Source organism: Salmo salar, chromosome 01 (genome assembly GCF_965601325.2).
Source record: "Salmo salar chromosome 01, fSalSal1, whole genome shotgun sequence".
Lineage (NCBI taxonomy): Eukaryota > Metazoa > Chordata > Actinopteri > Salmoniformes > Salmonidae > Salmo > Salmo salar.
The window spans coordinates 17,063,282-17,080,774 of NC_138291.1; the positions used below are offsets into that span (position 1 = coordinate 17,063,282).

Here is a 17,493-nt window from a genome sequence, read left to right on the forward strand (position 1 = left end):
ATGTTAATGCGAGTGTAGTGTAATGCTTGTGATTCACCTAGGGCTGATGATTAGTTGGCAAGTTGAATCAGGTGTGCAAGTTCTGGAAGAGATAAAATACAGGGAATGGCTTTGGGTCCCTGAGGAGAGGTTTAAGAAACCACTGATCTATTTTATGTACACCAGTGGATCTCAAACATCTCCTTGGGGACCCTCAGCCCTTCCATGTATTTGATCTACTCTATTCTAGAGCTAGCACACATGATTAAATTTGTCAACTAATCACCAAGACCTTAATGAAATTAACCAGGTGAGCTAGTTCAGGGCTAAAACAAAATAGTGAAATGTCAGGGGTCCCTGAGGAAATGTTTGAGAACCACTGATGTAAAATGCTGTATAGGGGACTCCCTGCCCACACAAGCCATCCACATACCTGTTGTTTTTCACCTCACCAAAGGAGAGCCAACACCTTATAATTAGTGTAAACAAAGGCAGTGTGGATTGCATAGGCTACTGTGTAAGTCACACAGCAAATCTCATCTGACTGGTTTAGTCAAACACTGGTTCATTGTGAGATTAGAATGGAGCTGTTACATTACAGTAGCAACATTGTTAATGTTGCAGATGGGTATGAAATGGCAAAAATAGGCCTAATATAAAAAACAGTATATAACATATTTATTATAATATTAATTCATTTCGAACTTCACCAAATTCCCTATCGTAGCCTATGACAAACTTGCACTGAAGCAATGTGACAAAGTTCTAAACTTGCACTGAAATGATGAGCAATGTTGCAACTTTCAATGTAGCTGTTTGCTTTCTGCAGCATGCATGCAACAATGTAACCCAGTTGAGTTACTGTCCGTCCACTGTGAGCTCCACTCAAGCAAGCCCGAATCCAAGCTACTGTAAACAAGTGAGCTTTGTGGGGCGTGTGTCTAGAAAAACAGGGTTTGACCAATGAACGCTGACATCCTTACCACATGGTTAGCTTGTTTACTACAAGACCTGAAAACCCGCTGAAAACAGATTTAAGAAAACCCGGACGTGTTTTTCATTCCCTTTTAACAATACTCGACACCTACAGCTATATTTTCACGCTAAAACTGTTTAACTGCCACTGATGTATCTATTCAGTTGAGTCAAATATGTAAAGTAGACGGTTATTTACGTCCGAGTACCGTGTATGTATGGTATTTACTTGATAATGTTTTCGCAGAAGAAAAGCTCCAATCCTGCCCCTTAATCCATACCGGGTTTGGATATAACCAGCATACAACCCTTTTTCAGGCAGGGAAAACAGCATTTCAAGTTACAGCCGGTTAAAGCGAGCTTTAAGGAAGCTGGTGTGTTGAATATTGGCAGAGGTAAGTGCACTCTACCCATTGGAACTTTGCTGGGGTTCTCAAGGAAAAGTGCTGTTTAGGATGCATGCTTTTCAACATGTTAGTAGATTCTTTATGCAGTGCATAAGGTTTGGATTTTAAGTGCATATTTGTATTGTAAACATGAAGAAAAAAACATGTTCTTATCGCTGCAAAATGCATTGAGGCTACTTTTTATATGACCATGTTTATCAACTGTGAAGTTGCAAATAATATTAGGACCCAGTCAATGCAGACGCTTGTTATTTGTGGGCTATCAGTAAATGTTCAATGAAGCAATCAATGCCTTATATTACATTTTTATTACAAAGCATGAGCTGCAGAATATAGGCTGTAAACGTGATGCTTTGCATCCTAAAATCTCTTGTGTGCATAGATCCTTTGTGACAACCTTATAGAACTAATTTATTTTAAAACAACATCCAACATTATCCTATTATTGGGAAACGAGTAAACATAAGAAGAAAAAAAATCAAACGAATTAAAAATAAATTATGCATTACACTAAATTATCTACATTCAGTGTCGTAGTGATCATCTTACTGCAATGATAGTGTTTTCATGGTTTATTTTTGGAAAGAGAAATTGACAGTTTTAGTGCGGGCATGCGTGGTTATACTACTTTCCACCGATAAGGGGGTGGACAGCTATGTCATAGACCCTCAAGTTCTAGAATGTTCTGAGAATGGCAGCTATTTTGGTCAGGGAGAAATCCAAACCAGTCTCAGTGAGTCACAATACCCATAACCTAGTGGTCAAACAGGGAAATGGTTCCAATCGTTTCCCCACCATTCATATTTCCCATAGTGGATTTTAGAAACACTTAAAATAAGGGCTGTGTTTTGTGTAGAATTACCCTGGCGTGATGTTTTGATAACCGTGTAAATCTCTAGGACAATGTGATTTTGATCAATATTTGCCTGTATTTACCCCCCCCCCCCCCCAAAATGAAAGGCTAATTATCTGCTATTGTGGCTATCATAAAGAACTACAAATGCCATGATGATCTGGACTAGACTGCCAATCGAGGCAAAGGTAAGAATCTCTAATGTTAGCTAAATGTAGTAATAAATACATTGGCTACATTTCTTTTAAATTGACAATTCTGTGAACAGTCTTGTGCAAGTTTTAAATAGACACAATACCTGTTAGCAAAGGTGTCAGCTGGAGATGAGGTGCAGGAGCTTGCAGGGATTTGTAGTTTTGCGTGATGTCTATTTTTAAGCTAATTAGCATTTTTGAATCTGAGAGTAAATACAGTCAAATATATTTGTCACCTTGTCCGAGGGAGATTTACATGGTTATCAAAACAGCACGCCAGGGTAAGCTTATACGAAATACAGTTCTTATTTTATGTGTTTCTAAAATCTCCTATGGGAAAAATTAATGGTGGAAAAATGATTAGAACCACTTCCCTGTTTGACCACTAGGTTTTATGGGTATTATGACACCTCCACTGTGGTGCTATATAGGAATGAATGGCAGAAGAGACATGGGTGATGCATTTCCTGCTTTTACTTATGGAGGAAAATAAAAGGCATGTGTGTAAAATACAGTGCATTCGGGAAGTATTCAGACCCCTTGACTTTTTCCACATTTTGTTACGTTACAGCCTTATTCTAAAATTGATTACGCTTTTTTTTAAATTTATTTTAATCCATCTACACACAATACCCTGTAATGACAAACCCCAAATAGGTATTTAGAAATCTTTGCAAATGTCAACAACAAAACAACACGTCTTATTTACATAGGTATTCAGACCCTTTGTTATGAGACTCAAAATTGAGCTCCATTGCATCCTGTTTCCATCTGGTAATCTATCTGGCCCTGCCTTGTGAATGTTGACCTGTTTAAAGGTCTTGCTCACATCGGCTACGGAGAGCGTGATCACACAGTCATCCAGAACAGCTTTTGTGCTCATGCATGCTTCAGTGTTGCTTTCCTCGACGCGAGCATAAAAGGCATTTAGCCCATCTGGTAGGCTCGTGGCTGGGTTTATCTTTGTAGTCTGTAATAGTTTGCAAGCCCTGCCATATCCGTCAGCGCCGGTGTAGTAGGATTCAATCTTAGTCCTGTATTGACGCTTTGCCTGTTTGATGGTTTGTCTGAATTGCATTCAGTTGTGCAACTGACTAGGTATCCCCTTTTCCCTTATAGGACGTGTTATTTTTCCCTGTATTCCTGGAATAGAGTTACAGTGCCACCTGTGACTGGTGGCTATTGTATGCCTCTACGTACAGCAGCGAGCTACTGTTACACAGACGGCCAATGTTGTGAAATCAAAGGAAATTCTCTTACCATCAGGTTGGTTCACCATTACACCAGTGAGTCAAACATTACTGGAATCAAGGAGGGAATGGAGAGAACCTTACCTGCCCCTTCTCTCTCTCATACTCAGCCTTTGGCTTCTCTGGTGGCGTTGTTGTTGCTTATGCACACACACACACACACACACACACACTCTCACTCTCCTCCTTCTCTCTTTGATGTGCTTTTAATCGGTATTACAGGATATGATGGACCGTGACCACTCAACAGAGCAAATCTGGTCCACCCCAAATCTTTCCCAACTGTAAATTGTTCTTCTATAATTTCTAGAAGGGGTGACTCACTGTGTCTTGCTCTCTGGTTTCCAGAATTGCATCAGTTATCATGATGACGTCCATATACTGATGCCCATCGGAATGTTTCTATTGACGATGTGAGACCGGCAGGGTGATTGATGGTAGAATCGCTTTGCAGGAGAAGAGTTAATTCATTATTGAGAGAATGTTTTTGGAGAATCCCACACCTCAAATTATTGGAGACTATTATTGAAGCCCTGCCTCTATCGCATTTCCTGTGCAGGGTAAATACAAAGCATTTTGTCATAATCGTTTATTTTTGAACATGTAACTTGGAACAACTTTAACAAATGAAGAGTCATTAGTTAGGGCACTCTTTTGGAATCAATATATTTCTGGTTTGAAGATTCTATTCACAGGCTACTGTTGTGTAATAGTTATATTATCTTAAGGTAGGCCTACACATTCTATTGGGATGTTGAATGTCAGCTAACTTTAGCTCTGTGGTTAGGAGGTTTAACCAGCAACCAGATTTCTGTAAAGGTCAAGGCAAACCTTGTGGCTCAGGTGGTAGAGCATGGCGCTTGCAATGCCAGGGTTGTGGGTTTGATTCCCACAGGGGGCAAGTGCGAATAAGTTGAAATGTATGCACTCACTACTGTAAGTTGCTCTGGATAAGAGCATCTGGTAAAATGTCTCAAGTGTCCGAAATAGAGAAGGGCTCCAAAATAGGTCATGGGTAAATATTTGTGTTGTAACTCTATCTGCGGAAGCCAGCTGATCCCAAGCCACCACACACCATAGTATATAGTTGGATGGTGTAGAAAGAAGTCACCTCCTACCCACTGATTTGGTGTCAGACGGGTTTTTATCTAATAGTCAAGGATAGGGTTGGGGGATATGGTCATCTGACGCAATTTCAACCAAGAGCGTTTAGGGGGAGAAGGTGGGGAGGGGGTAGATTTTGGTCTAAGACGGGTGTTCATTCAAGTGCTGATGAAGACCAATTATGTAATTGATTAGCTACCAGGAATGCCCTCCCCACATACTTAATCAATCCATCAACATTCATGGCAGAATGGCTGAGCTGTCATCCACACATGCATCTGGATGGATATGACTATGTCAATGAAGTTAACTTTTTTATAGAACTTCAAAACATGAAATATAATAGCAAAGTGAGCACACAGATTTTTTTCTGTAATGTGTTGAAAGCAGATGGTCAATTTCTCAATCCTCATTGCCACTCCAGGTTTGGCATTTGACTATAAAAGAGATTAAGTGTACCCCAAAAAATGTTTGGGGCAAAGGGCTTGTAAGATTCATTAGTTCGATCTGGACTGTAGTTCTACAGCTAAACCTTGAAGTTCCTAAACATGCGCACTTCTAAGATCTTTTGAAATGGAAAAATGGATACCAATGACAACGAGATTGCATTTCCCAGAATGTAACACAGCATGATTTCTAAGGCAGAATCAGTACTCTCCTACTACAGTAACTAAACCCAAACTCTACTCCTGTTTTGTCTGTCTGTCTGTGTTCCCAATAGATCTTCTGAGTCTTCAGACAGTGTTACTGCCAACCATGTTACCTAAGAGTCGTCTGGGGAAGCGTTCCCCACTAGGGGCGTTGGTGTGTACCTCCTGCCCCTCCATGGAGAGCCCACTGGAGACAGGGAGTCATGGGGACCCTGAGGGGGGTGTGGGGGGCCCAACCATGGGATCACCAGGGCCCCAGCATCTCAGCAGGTTCAACAACAAACTACTTCCTGGACAGAAGGTGAGGGAGACATTCTTATGTTACATGTCATGCTTGAGAGAACACCAATCTGTCTGTCACTCTCTATTTCAAATTCAGATTGTTTTAATGAATTCCCTCTCTTTCCTCGAAGTCTCGCTGTCTGTCTTTTTATATCTGTCTCTCTTACTCTCCCCCTATCTTTGCACTAACCCTGACTTGTTCTTTTTGACTTGTCATTGTACATCTCTCTCTCTCTCTCCATCGTTGTACATCTCTGTCACACTCTCTCTTGCTCTTTCTCGCTCTCTCTCAATTCAAAGGGGCTTTCTTGGCATGGGAAATATGTTTACATTACCAAAGCAAGTAAAATAAACAAAAGTGAGAGGATAATTTAACAACGTCAACAAAAAACTATTAGAAATGAACAGTAAACATTGGTTGCCGTTTTCTCATGGCAACGGCCACAAATCTGGCTGCTATGATTGCACATTGTGGTATTTTGCCAAACAGATATGGGAGCTTATCAATGTTGGATGTTGTTATAGTGTGGACACTACAAATCATTCCTACTGAATATGTGGTGTACTTAACTGCAGTATAGTATTATTACTATTCATGGGAGCATTGTTATTATGGACATGTGTTGACTGTGACCTTTACCCTCCAGAGTCGGTACATTATTAACGTAACACTACCTCATGTTGAGTTGGGTATATCACTCCTGTTTCCTACCATTTCTACATGGTTGTACACCTTTATTTTGGAGTTTGCAAGTAAAGACGATGAACATTGAAACGCTTGTGGATATTTCTTGTCAAGTTTTCAAATTCTTTGTGGGTCTGTGTGATCTGAGGGAAATATGTGTCTGTGGTCATACAGGTTAGGAAGTGCAGCTCAGTTTCCACTAATTTTGTTGACAATGGGTACATATCCTGTCTTCTCTTGAGAGCCAGGTCTGCCTATAACGACCTCTCAATAGCAAGGCTATGCTCACTGGGTCTGTACATAGTCAAGGATTTTGGGTCAGTCACAGGGGTCAGGTATTCTGCCACTGTGTAGTCTCTGTTTAGGACTCTCTCTGTCTCCCTCCATCCTTGTACATCTATATCACTCCCTTCCGTTTCCTCCCTCAATTACACTTCTGTCGCTAACCTCTCCCTCTCTCTTTAGGTGTATGTGTTGTGTGGAGGGCGTGAGTGCACAGGGGTAGTGGAGCAACACAACCATGTGGATAATGAGGTGGCCGTCCTACTGCCTGTCCTGGGACAGCATGTCCTGAGGAAACTAGAGGACGTATGGACCTGCCCCACCGTCCCGCCTCCACCACACCAAATGTCCTCCTGCATTGATGTGCCCAGGAGGTAAGTGTAATGTGTGTGTGTGGGTGTAATTTGTGTGTTAACTGGAGCAGGGTATGCATTCCCCTGTCATTGTGTGTGTCTCTCTCTCTCTCTCTATATATATATATATAGATCTTATTGTTCTCCCTGCTACAGGAGTGCAGAGTCTATGGATGAGATGATGGCAGCCCTGGTTCTCACCAGCCTGTCCTGCAGCCCTTTGGTCCCGAGCCCTCCTCAGAGAGACACAGTCACAGGTAATTCATTGACAGAATAATTGATTGAGTGATAAGCTCTTGGTTATATTTTTCCTGTCCAGTTTTTGTCAACCATTGCAGCTCTAGTAAGGTGTGTGTGTGTGTGTGTGTGTGTGTGTGTGTGTGCCTCAGTTGGTAGAGCATATTGCTTGCAACGCCACGATTGTAGGTTCGATTCCCATAGGGGACCAGTATGAAAATATATGCACTGTAAGTGACTTCTGGAGTTACTAATGTGTGTATGTGTGCAGCAGGTTCTGCTAGTATGGAGTGTGGAGGCGGGGAACTCTCAGACAGCGGCAGTAGTGGCTACTGGAGCTGTGACCATGGCTACGGAAGCCCAGCCCCCTCTCCACCAATCACAGAAACAGAGGGTCACAGCCTGGCCATGCCCCCTGATGAGGGATTGGACATGGAGCAGGTGCTGTTTGACGAGCCAGCACCACGGAAACGCAGGGTGAGTAGGGTAGTCACGGGGACAGCCTTGCTAAAATTGACCAATGTGACAGAATTTACTGGCAAGCACATCAGCTACTTGTTCTTGATTTAATGTTCAGTCAGTTCCATCAGCCTTGCTTACCTGTGAACTTGTTTCCTCTCAGAACTCAGTGAAGGTGGCCTACAGGTGTCTGTGGCCCAACTGTGGGAAGATTCTGAAGTCTGTCGTTGGGATTAAACGTCACATCCGTACCCTGCACCTGGGGTAAGTGTCCAGGGATGAGACTGATCTTTGGTGCCAAAATGACGGCCGTTGACATTATAAAGTCTTAACTTTTATTATCAGATGATGTGACAGTGCTTCTACTAGCAGTAATAGTGGCACAAGAAAACAACTGTTGCATTAATCTATGCACTGTATATCCACGTGTTTTCCCTCAGCCAAGTCAGTGAGCATGAGCGTTGCTCCTGCAGCGAGGAGGACTTCTACTACACAGAGATCCATCAGCGGGAGCCGCGGCCTCTCACCCGACCTCTAGGGGTCCCTACCCCCAGCACCCCATGGTCGGCCTCCCCCTCCAGCCCCTCTCCCACTGGCGTAGGACCAGGAGCTGGAGGAGACTCCCCCACAGAAGTGAGCCCTCAGCTCAGCCAGTCTGCCCCCTCCACCCCGGACTTCTTCTGGCAGGTCCACTCTGAGCACTCCTACCAGGTAAGCACTAGGACAACTGCCCTCGCTGCTATTCATGTCTAAGTTATCTCTGTTCTGCACACCGGGTGTGAAAAGTGGCAAACAAATGTGTTTCTTGAGTTAAATACGTAACAAGCATGCTATGAGCACCTATTGCAAACTCTGTTTTTGTATGTGGTTATATAGCCTATTGTTTCATATTTTGCATTCAATGATCCTACCTGATCGCAATCATTGATCACTTTATTTATCTCTGTAGGTTCCAGTCCAGGTGGAGGCTCCACCTGTCTCGGTCTCCTACTCCTGTCATTGTACCACACCTACCTCAACCCTCCACCCAAGACAGGTAAACCTTCCTGAAGCACTGGGTGGGTAGAGTTTGCACTTTAGGACTAAAGGAATGGTCTCGAATGTGCAAACCCCGCCGATCCCACACCCCGGCTGAGCTAAATCAAATGCGCCTAGAGAGAAGTGTTGGTAAAGGAGCTGGACAACAGACTACACCAATGAAATGACAATCAACACAACCCTGACTCCTGGGGCTCTTGAACGCAACCCTCACTGCAGAATCCAATAGGAGAATCTCAAGGGAAATTCCCTGTAGATAATTGATTTATAAACACTCAGTTAAGAATCTACAGCACTGTACAACTGCTGTTCATGCTGTATGTCCAGGTATAAGCTATTTTCACTGGTAGAATTCAACATTTTTGCCCTTTAAACACAGATTTGTCCATATATTCATCACGTACTTGCTTTTAAAAGTGGAATATTTGCAGAAACATTTCCCATACAGAGCCTTTGCCAGTATGTGTTTGGGGAATTGAATTCAGTCCATCAGGGAAAAATAGCATTTGTTTTCTAGGATAGATTTGGTGCCCTGTCTCCAGAGCTGCTCTATACTGCCAATAGTGTCATGGATATTTACCAGCTAATCCCCTGTTGATTTGATCATATTTTCTTTCCATCACTGAACTGGCTGCCTTTGTCTCCACTGACCCATAGTCTCTCGTTAGCATGTGCTACAACACTGCCACCTATCGATATGTAGTAGAAACTGCTGGTAATTTATTTGTAACAACACGTGGACACTGGCGTGATCAAGCCACTGCAGCAGTCTGCAGCAGTGCACACAAAGACAAATCAATGCTGATGCCGTTTCAGCAGTTAACATGGATCGTTCAGTTTCCTGTAATCTAAATAGGCATTGCATGAATGCTAAAATAGTGGATGAAGATTTTCCTTGCTTTCATCAGTGTTGTTTTGCTGGACCTTGCAGTAATGTGAGAGATGGCAACATCAAATGCAATATGTTGTCATTTATTTTATTAGTTTACTTGTCATCAACCATGCATAACAAATGCATTGAACCTGATTGATCTGCAGTATTATTGATATTTACTCATTTTTATATTTACCTTTTTTTGTTTTCCTTTTGGGTTGTATGTTGTGCTGAGAAATCTATGTTCAATTCAGTTGTGGGTTATTTGTATAAAATTAGACAGATTAGTTAGTAGTCTCTAACCAATTACAAAAACTGAGTTTACACTTATTTATAGTGGCTGTCCTGTCTCCTCCCCTTATCTGCAGTTCATTTCCCATCAGTGGAGGTAAAGGAGAGGAGACGTGGAAAAGAAGCCTTTTGAAAGGAATGGATTTGACATTCTGCTCTTCATCACCCATAACAAAGGCAGTCATAATGTGTATGTTCTGTTGTTTTTCTATGCACTGCTTCTCACCGGTTTCCCCCTCTGTCCACCAGGGTGCGTCGTTCCGTGTGAGGTCAGTCAGTGTGGGAGAACAGTGGCTGCAGCAGCACAGTGCCCCCATCAGACCACACCCTGTCAGCACCTCTCCCCAACGCAGCCACTGGTCCACAAGGTGAGATACTATATTTTAGTATACTATTACTAATGTATCACTATTGATAACATTTTAATGCACATCATCCTTCATATCTGCCTCAGTCAATCTGAGTCTACAGTAATTTCCCTTCTCTCTGATTTTTCTGTATTTTCCTCACTCTTATCTATGCATCTCCTTATGTCTCTCTCTCCATTTCCGTTCATTTCATTTACTGTAAATTCCCTCCCTCCCTTTCTCTCTATAGGAGGATCCGTGGCGAGGCGAAGAAGTGCCGTAAGGTGTACGGCATCGAGCACCGGGACCAGTGGTGCACCGCCTGTCGCTGGAAGAAAGCCTGCCAGCGCTTCCTCGACTGAACCCCTCACAGAAGAGAGGGATGAAGACCGAGAGAAAGAAAGATGGAGCAGTCACCTCTTCGAGTGAAGACGGAGGAAAGATCTGGGGGTCAACCAGTGGAGCACCATGTACGTTGGTGTTTATTTCTTTCTTTTTAAAAACCTTTTTTGTACTTTTTACCACTTTACTAGAAGTTTTTTATGTATTTTGTTCATGTCTTTGACAACTTCGGGTTCTTGTGCGTTGGTGCTCATGGTGAACGCTGCGGGGGGCAGGCAGCTAAATTACCTATGACCTTTACCAGAAGCATAGTTCTGCATCTCAGTTCCGTGTCCTCCTTCCCAGGGAGGGGCTACAAAGGAAGTGGAACGTTATCCTCTCTTCCAAATCTTTGGCTATAACTTATAAACAGCAGCTCTTCTATACCCAGCAGCTATATAGGGGATGTCTATAGATCTATGACATCATGCCGTCCATAACTTGGCTTGGAAAAAAGGCTTGCTGCCTGTTGCCAATTGTGGGCCTGAGCCAGGCAGGTGCTGAGCAGAATATCCGATCTGTAAATTAACCTAACTTCCAAACGCCTGGGCAAGAACAGATCCGTATGATCCAAAGGTTAACCCATCCATCAGGCTTTGGCTTCCTGTCTGCATGCAGTGGAGAATGATGACGAGGAGAAGAAAGTCAAGTGATACTAGGAGGGAGATAGCCCTATGTGACAGAGGTGAAGCTTCGCTAAATACTAAGGTCCTGTAAATAGCATGCTTGTTACCATGTCAGAGAAGAGAGTTGCTGGCTGTCAACTTGCTCATTCATTTGTTAAAAAGTATTGAGTTTCATTTATACCAGCTCTTGTCAATTGCATATAGTGCACGGATTGGCTGAAAGAATCCCCCTTGACCTATAGGATTCCATCTGCTCATGATCTACAAGGCATCGGTAACCAGGAAGTTGTGTCGTAAACATTGAGAATGGATTGGAGGAGAAGTAAAATGCAGATTTGTGAGTCATTAGCCCAGCCTGTCTGATGTTATAAGCCATTTATTCCTGCAAACTTGTATGTAGCTTTTTTAAAATGTTTTTGGCTTTTTTAAGGGAACAAAACAATTTGGGGGGGGATGTTGAATATGTTAATTTGTATTGTGTTTCGTTATATTATCCAGCGATGTTGTCTATATTTTGCAACTTGTCGTTTTTCTAAGGTGTGTTAAATACAATGTTCCGCCAAGAATTACCATGTTGTGGGATATAGGAATCAATTCACACACTTTAGACCAATCAGATGACATGCACATTGATTTTCACTTCTCTGAGCATGATGTAACCAACTGTTAAAGTTAAGGACCCAGTATCTCGTCCTTGTTGTTAGCAGCTACGGTAGCTATCCTTTCTGGTATGCCTTAAAGTCTTCTTAGTTACACCAGAAATAGTCTATAATATAGCCTCGTAACAGGCTTTGGTTATGCCAACGGATATCATTTCAGAGCACTAGTCTATAATTAAAGAGACACTATGACGTGAAAGTATTGGTTCCCTTTAAAACATGGAGGTCATTGGCAGCTCTGGTCTCTTACTCACATCGTTGTAATAAAATGAGCCATTTGTATAAATATATTTTGTCAGGAATCTATCTCCATACATTTGCCATATGCTTGGATATCCAACACTCCAGTACCAGCCTCAGTACTGCTGAGACACTAACTGAATTATGTTATCGAGGTTCCAGGTTTGATGTGGAATGTGCCACGTGGTGCCAATAATAAGAACTAAAATATGGTGCCAGGATTGAGTCTGAAAACATTTACATGGCTAAGGGCTTATCTAGAATTATATGCTGCTCAAGGGCATTGTGGCCCTAAACCCTTGTCACTCTGCCACTTATTGTAAATTAACATGCATAAAGATGTTTTCATATGTTAAAACCCAAAATGCTTGTTTATTGAAACTCATGTTTCCTTGCAGTAAGCCAATTAATCCACAGAAGCAAAAAACGCTTATATATTGTGTTATGTATAGGTAACTGCCAAAAATAATGGAAACACTTGAGTAAATGAGGGATACAAAGTATATTGAAATCAGATGCTTCCACAAAGGTGTCGTTCCTGAGTTAAACAATTAACATCCCATCATGCTTAGGGTCATGTATAAAATGCCCAGTTGCCCATTGTTTTGGTGACTTTGAAAGAGGGGTCTTAAAGGCGCATAGAGGGTTTAAAGTGTGTGTGTGTCTCTCAGTCACCAGATTTTAACTCGATTGAATAATTATGGGAGATTCTGGAGCATCGCCTGAGACAGCGTTTTCCACCACCGTCAACAAAACACCAAATGATGGAATGGTGCCGCATCCCTCCGAGTTCCAGACACATGTAGAATCTATGTCAAGGTGTATTGAAGCATTTCTGGTGGCTTGTGGTGGCCCAACACCCTATAAGACACTTTGTTGGCGTTTCCTTTATTTTGGCAGTTACCTGTATGTACTGTACCTGGAGAAAGAAATTACCTTTGAATGAAGTAATTTTTTATTATGATGCACTATTTTTATATGGAATCTGGAATGTTTTGGTCTTTTTGATGTTGAAATATGCTTGATAAAGACTAACCCTGTCACTAGTAGTCTTGTTTTTATTCTCCTTTTTCAAATGTTTGGCCTCAAGTTAGATGTAAAGTTATACGTCTTTCTATGTTGAGTTGTGGGCCTGCATCTATACAGATATTTTATTTGATCAAGAGAGGACTTTTATTGTTATTATACAAGACATTATTGGTGTGGACATTTTTTGTTTAATAAATGGAGCATTGTGGGATTCATACAAGATGTCATTGTCTCGTGAACATTCTAGGACGTTGGAACAAAACACCTCAAGACACCGAATCATTTGCTGCATAACAAGCCACAAAACAAATAGTAAACTATCTTTATTGATATGTAAAAGTTCTGCCATTTACAGGTTTAATGCTGCACAACAAAATGGTTTCACATAATAATTCAGATGACTGTTCATACATACAGTAGGGGCTCTATTTAATGTTTTGGTGGTGTTGGAGGTGGAACTGCGTCAGAGATGCCAAATCCACAAGCGGTTCCTGGCATTCATCCTAAAGCGGACATTGCCATTGGCTGAACGGAGTGCATTAAGACAAATCCCATGCAGCCTTGGTTACAGTTGGAACACTGGAATGTTAGAGTAACTATTTCTTTATAGCCTACACCAGGGATCATCAACTAGATTCAGTCGCGGGCTGATTATAATTTTATTTTCTTGAGCGGATGGTCTGGGGCCTGAACATAATTACAAATCATTTGTAGACTGCAAATTGACCACAAGAAGCCCAAACAGATATAACGTTTGACTAAAACATAATTTCAAATGTTTCTTCCATTTGTATATGTTCACATATCTATGTGTGGGAATAGTTTGGAACAGATTTCCTAAATTTAAATCACTTGGAGCTGATTTGCTGCTGTTTTTTGTCTTTTAGGTCCACTTTTTTTATTTTTATTGTTGGGCCGCCAGTTGGGGAACCATGGCCTACACTTTCTCGATCTTAACTTTTAACACTAGTGGGGCGGGAGTGGCTTGGTGACAATGATGGCAAGAGCAGTTGCTCACCGATTTGACAGCACCTACGCAGTTCCACCTCCAACACCATGAAAACATGCACTATGCAGACGTCTGCTATCGCTGGTTAACACTTGAACTGATTGAATAGGCCTAGGCTACATCTGCTTCGGCTTCAAAAAACACATGCCAAGGTTCATTCTCAAGTCAGAACATTAGTTTCGCCAACAGATCATTGGTACAAGAGCATGGATATAATATTTAAGTCTTACGCAGTAGTAACAGTTAATTGTGATGTTTTGCTCCAAATTATAGTAGCCAGGGTTGAAATTGAAGTTTGGAGAATATTTCTGAAGATGTGAATAGGTTACAAGCCATCCACAAACCTAATACTGAGATTGTGTTATATATTATATAAGATAGTCATGAACATATTTTAGCGCATTTTCAATTGGAAATCTAAAAGTAATTTTTGGGTTAGCCACTAGAGGGCAACCTAACAAAGGGAGTGCCATGCCTGGTCACCAAACAGTCTCCCTCTCATGTACTGTACTGGTTCAAGAAATCCATGGAAACTTCACTAGTAAGTCATTTAAATTCATGAAGTTTACACTGAATTAGCCTATGTAATAATAATAGCCATAATTGATGAAGGCAAATGTGGTTTGAAAAGTTACATTACAGATGCAGTATAGAAAGCAAAACAAATATAGTGTGTTCGTGTGTCTATACTATTAATCCAATGTGATTCTCTGATAAACCATTTAGCTATATACATGGTCTTTTTTTACTATTTTCTTAGCTTTTATTCATAATATGTTATCGTTATCAATGAGGAAATGCAGTATACAAGACTGAATCTATAATGCTCCAGTGTGGATTTTCATGAGGGGTTGTGTTCGGAACAGAAGTTTAATCATCACCTTGGTGACGGATTTGAATATGTAGAGCGGGGTTGGGGGTTGCTAGGTTACAATATGTGCGTCATTGCCAGGGATACAGTTGCCGTGTGCGTTGCTACACCTTGTTCTGTTGGGTGATGTCAGCGGAGACACTGTTGTAGGACTTGCTAGCTCGGGTGCTCATGCCCAGGTATTGCTTCAGGAACTCACTGAACCGTTTCTGGTTGTTCCACTTGCGGGCAGATTTCCGGATGCCTATGAACCCGCCGTAGCGCTTCTGCAAGGGCCTCCCGGGGCCCATCAACTTCCTGTATCCATGCCTTCCCTTCAGGAACCCCCCGAAGCGCTTCGACAGACTTATCCCCGCCGCTCCGTCCTGCTCTCTCTCCATCCCGTTATCCCCCTCTTCCTCGTCCCCAACTTCCTCATCCCTTTCCTGCATTTCCTGGGGCAGCTGGGAGTTGTAGACATCAGCGGTTAGCCGGCTCTCACTGCCCAGCTCATCTATGCCCAGAGAACGGACCACGTGGTCAAACCTCTGCAGGGCTACTGGGTACATCAGCCCCCCTTCCCCCTGTTCCTCTTCTTCCTCTGGCAGCATGGCCTCCACCTCCTTCTGGGCCCGCGTCAGCATGGCAGCGCCCCCTATGGACAGGGAGGGTAACTGTGGGGAGGCTGAGGCCTTGCGGCACATGTCCCAAGTGAAGGCAGGGGAGACGTTACCCTCACACTCCACCAGACACACCTGAGAGGAGAGGGGGAGGGAAACACAGAGCACATGGCCGTTAGAGAGCAGCTATCCACACTGACTATGCCCATTCACACTGACTCTATGCCCATCCACACTGACTCTATGCCCATCCACACTGACACACCTTCACTGTCACTCACTCACACGCAAAAACCTCACTCACACACTTATGCCCACACGCAGACACCCCTCACACCTATGCTGCTGTAATAATGATTATTGGTTTGATTTATTACTAGCGTTACGCTACTGTTCAGTGATTATTGATTGCCATTACCATTAGTATCTATCTTTTTATCCTGCTACTGGTCACTATTACTCCTGTTTACATGTATATATTACTATTAGTATATTACCATAAGTATTTATTTATACCTGCTCCCAGTCACTTTTTAGCCCTGTTTACATGTACACTCACCGGACAGTTTATTAGGTACACCACCCCGTTCACAAAAATGGATCGCTCCTACAGACAGTGAGTCATGTGACCATGACTTGCTATATAAAGCAGGCAGACAGGTATCGAGGCATTCAGTTACTGTTTGATTGAACGTTAGAATGGGCAAAACCAGTGACCTAAGCGACTGAGCGAGGTATGATCGTCGGTGTCAGGTGTGCCGGATCCAGTATCTCAGAAACCCCTCCTGGGATTTTCATACACGACAGTGTCGAGGGTTTACAGAGAATGATGCGGAAAAAAAAACATCCAGTCAGCGGCTGTCCTGTGGGAGAAAACAGCTCGATGATGAGAGGTTGAAGGAGAATGTCAAGAATCATGCAAGCTAACAGGCGGGCCACAAACAGACAAATAACGGAGCAGTACAACAGTGGTGTGCAGAACGGCATCTCAGAACGCACAACTCGTCTGTCCTTGTCACGGATGGGCTATTGCAGCAGACGACCACACAGGGTTCCACTCCTATCAGCTAAAAACAAGAAGAAGCGGCTCCAGTGGACATGTGATCACCAACACTGGACAGTTGAGCAGTGGAAAAGCATTGCCTGGAACATGACAGCAAGTTCAGTTTACTCCCCAGACCTCAACCCAATAGAACATCTCTGGGATGAGATGGAACGGGCTGTTCGCAGCATGAATGTACCGCCTTCCAATCTGCAGCAACATGGACCAACACCCCTGTGGAACGTTTCTGACACCTTGTAGAATGCCCCGAAGAATTCTGAGGCAAAGGGCCAACCCGGTACTAGACGGGTGTACCTAATAAACTGGCCATGAGTGTATATCCTACTACCAGTCACTTTTTTCTCGTATCTCAACAGACATAATTAGAGCGCAGAACAGATCAGTGTACTGTCTACACTCGGTCTGCACTAGACACTCTAATGTACTTGTCCTCTTGCTCAGTTGTGCTCCCACTCATCTTTCTATTCTGGTTAGAGCCAGTTTGTGCTGTTCTGTGAAGGGAGTAGTACACAGCATTGTACGAGATCTTTAGTTTCTTGGCAATTTCTCGCATAGAATAGCCTTCATTTATCAGAACAAGAATAGACTGACGATTTTCAGAAGAAATGTCTTTGTTTCTGGAAATTTTGAGCCTGTAATCGAACCCACAAATGCTGATGCCCCAGATACTCAACTAGTCTAAAGAAGGCCAGTTTATTTGCTTCTTCAATCAGAACAACAGTTTTCAGCTGTGCTAACATAATTGCAAATGGGTTT

At 42.6% G+C, this 17,493-nt stretch overlaps 2 protein-coding genes across 14 annotated transcripts in view; one reads left to right on the forward strand and one right to left on the reverse strand.

Annotated features, from left to right (window-relative positions):
* Positions 1–998: 998 nt before the first annotated feature.
* On the forward strand, positions 999–13,209 carry LOC106567335 (zinc finger protein 395). Of its 11 annotated transcripts, none has more exons than XM_014136572.3 (12): positions 999–1,349; positions 3,528–3,674; positions 4,007–4,218; positions 5,484–5,713; positions 6,845–7,035; positions 7,147–7,271; positions 7,523–7,728; positions 7,874–7,974; positions 8,151–8,421; positions 8,660–8,746; positions 10,163–10,281; positions 10,511–13,209. In XM_014136572.3, exons 4-12 carry the CDS (start codon positions 5,519–5,521, stop codon positions 10,620–10,622), a joined length of 1,407 nt encoding a protein of 468 aa, XP_013992047.1. In that variant the 5' UTR covers positions 999–1,349; positions 3,528–3,674; positions 4,007–4,218; positions 5,484–5,518; the 3' UTR covers positions 10,623–13,209. The 11 variants fall into 11 exon arrangements, 10 of the variants coding, with proteins under 10 accessions (XP_013992047.1, XP_013991969.1, XP_013992467.1 ...); XM_045714670.2 differs by lacking the exon at positions 999–1,349 and adding an exon at positions 1,356–1,427; XR_001320123.3 differs by lacking the exon at positions 4,007–4,218 and having other exon boundaries at positions 9,991–10,281.
* A 294-nt stretch (positions 13,210–13,503) lies between these two features.
* Positions 13,504–17,493, reverse strand: part of LOC106567684 (prepronociceptin) — a 38,986-nt gene continuing 34,996 nt past the window's right edge. For all 3 annotated transcript variants that reach the window (XM_014137299.3, XM_014137452.3, XM_045714682.2), the window contains exon 3: positions 13,504–15,809. In XM_014137299.3, coding sequence (XP_013992774.1) covers positions 15,180–15,809 — 630 coding nt within the window. In that variant the 3' untranslated portion in view covers positions 13,504–15,179. The remainder of the gene's footprint in view (positions 15,810–17,493) is intronic.

Bases quoted from the DNA above. Each gene is read 5' to 3' on its own strand.
- LOC106567335 (XM_014136572.3), top strand. From the start codon at position 5,519: ATGTTACCTAAGAGTCGTCTGGGGAAGCGTTCCCCACTAGGGGCGTTG. The intron at 7,036-7,146 runs GTAAGTGTAATG...ATATATATATAG, and splicing joins TGCATTGATGTGCCCAGGAG to ATCTTATTGTTCTCCCTGCT. The intron at 10,282-10,510 runs GTGAGATACTAT...TTCTCTCTATAG, and splicing joins CGCAGCCACTGGTCCACAAG to GAGGATCCGTGGCGAGGCGA.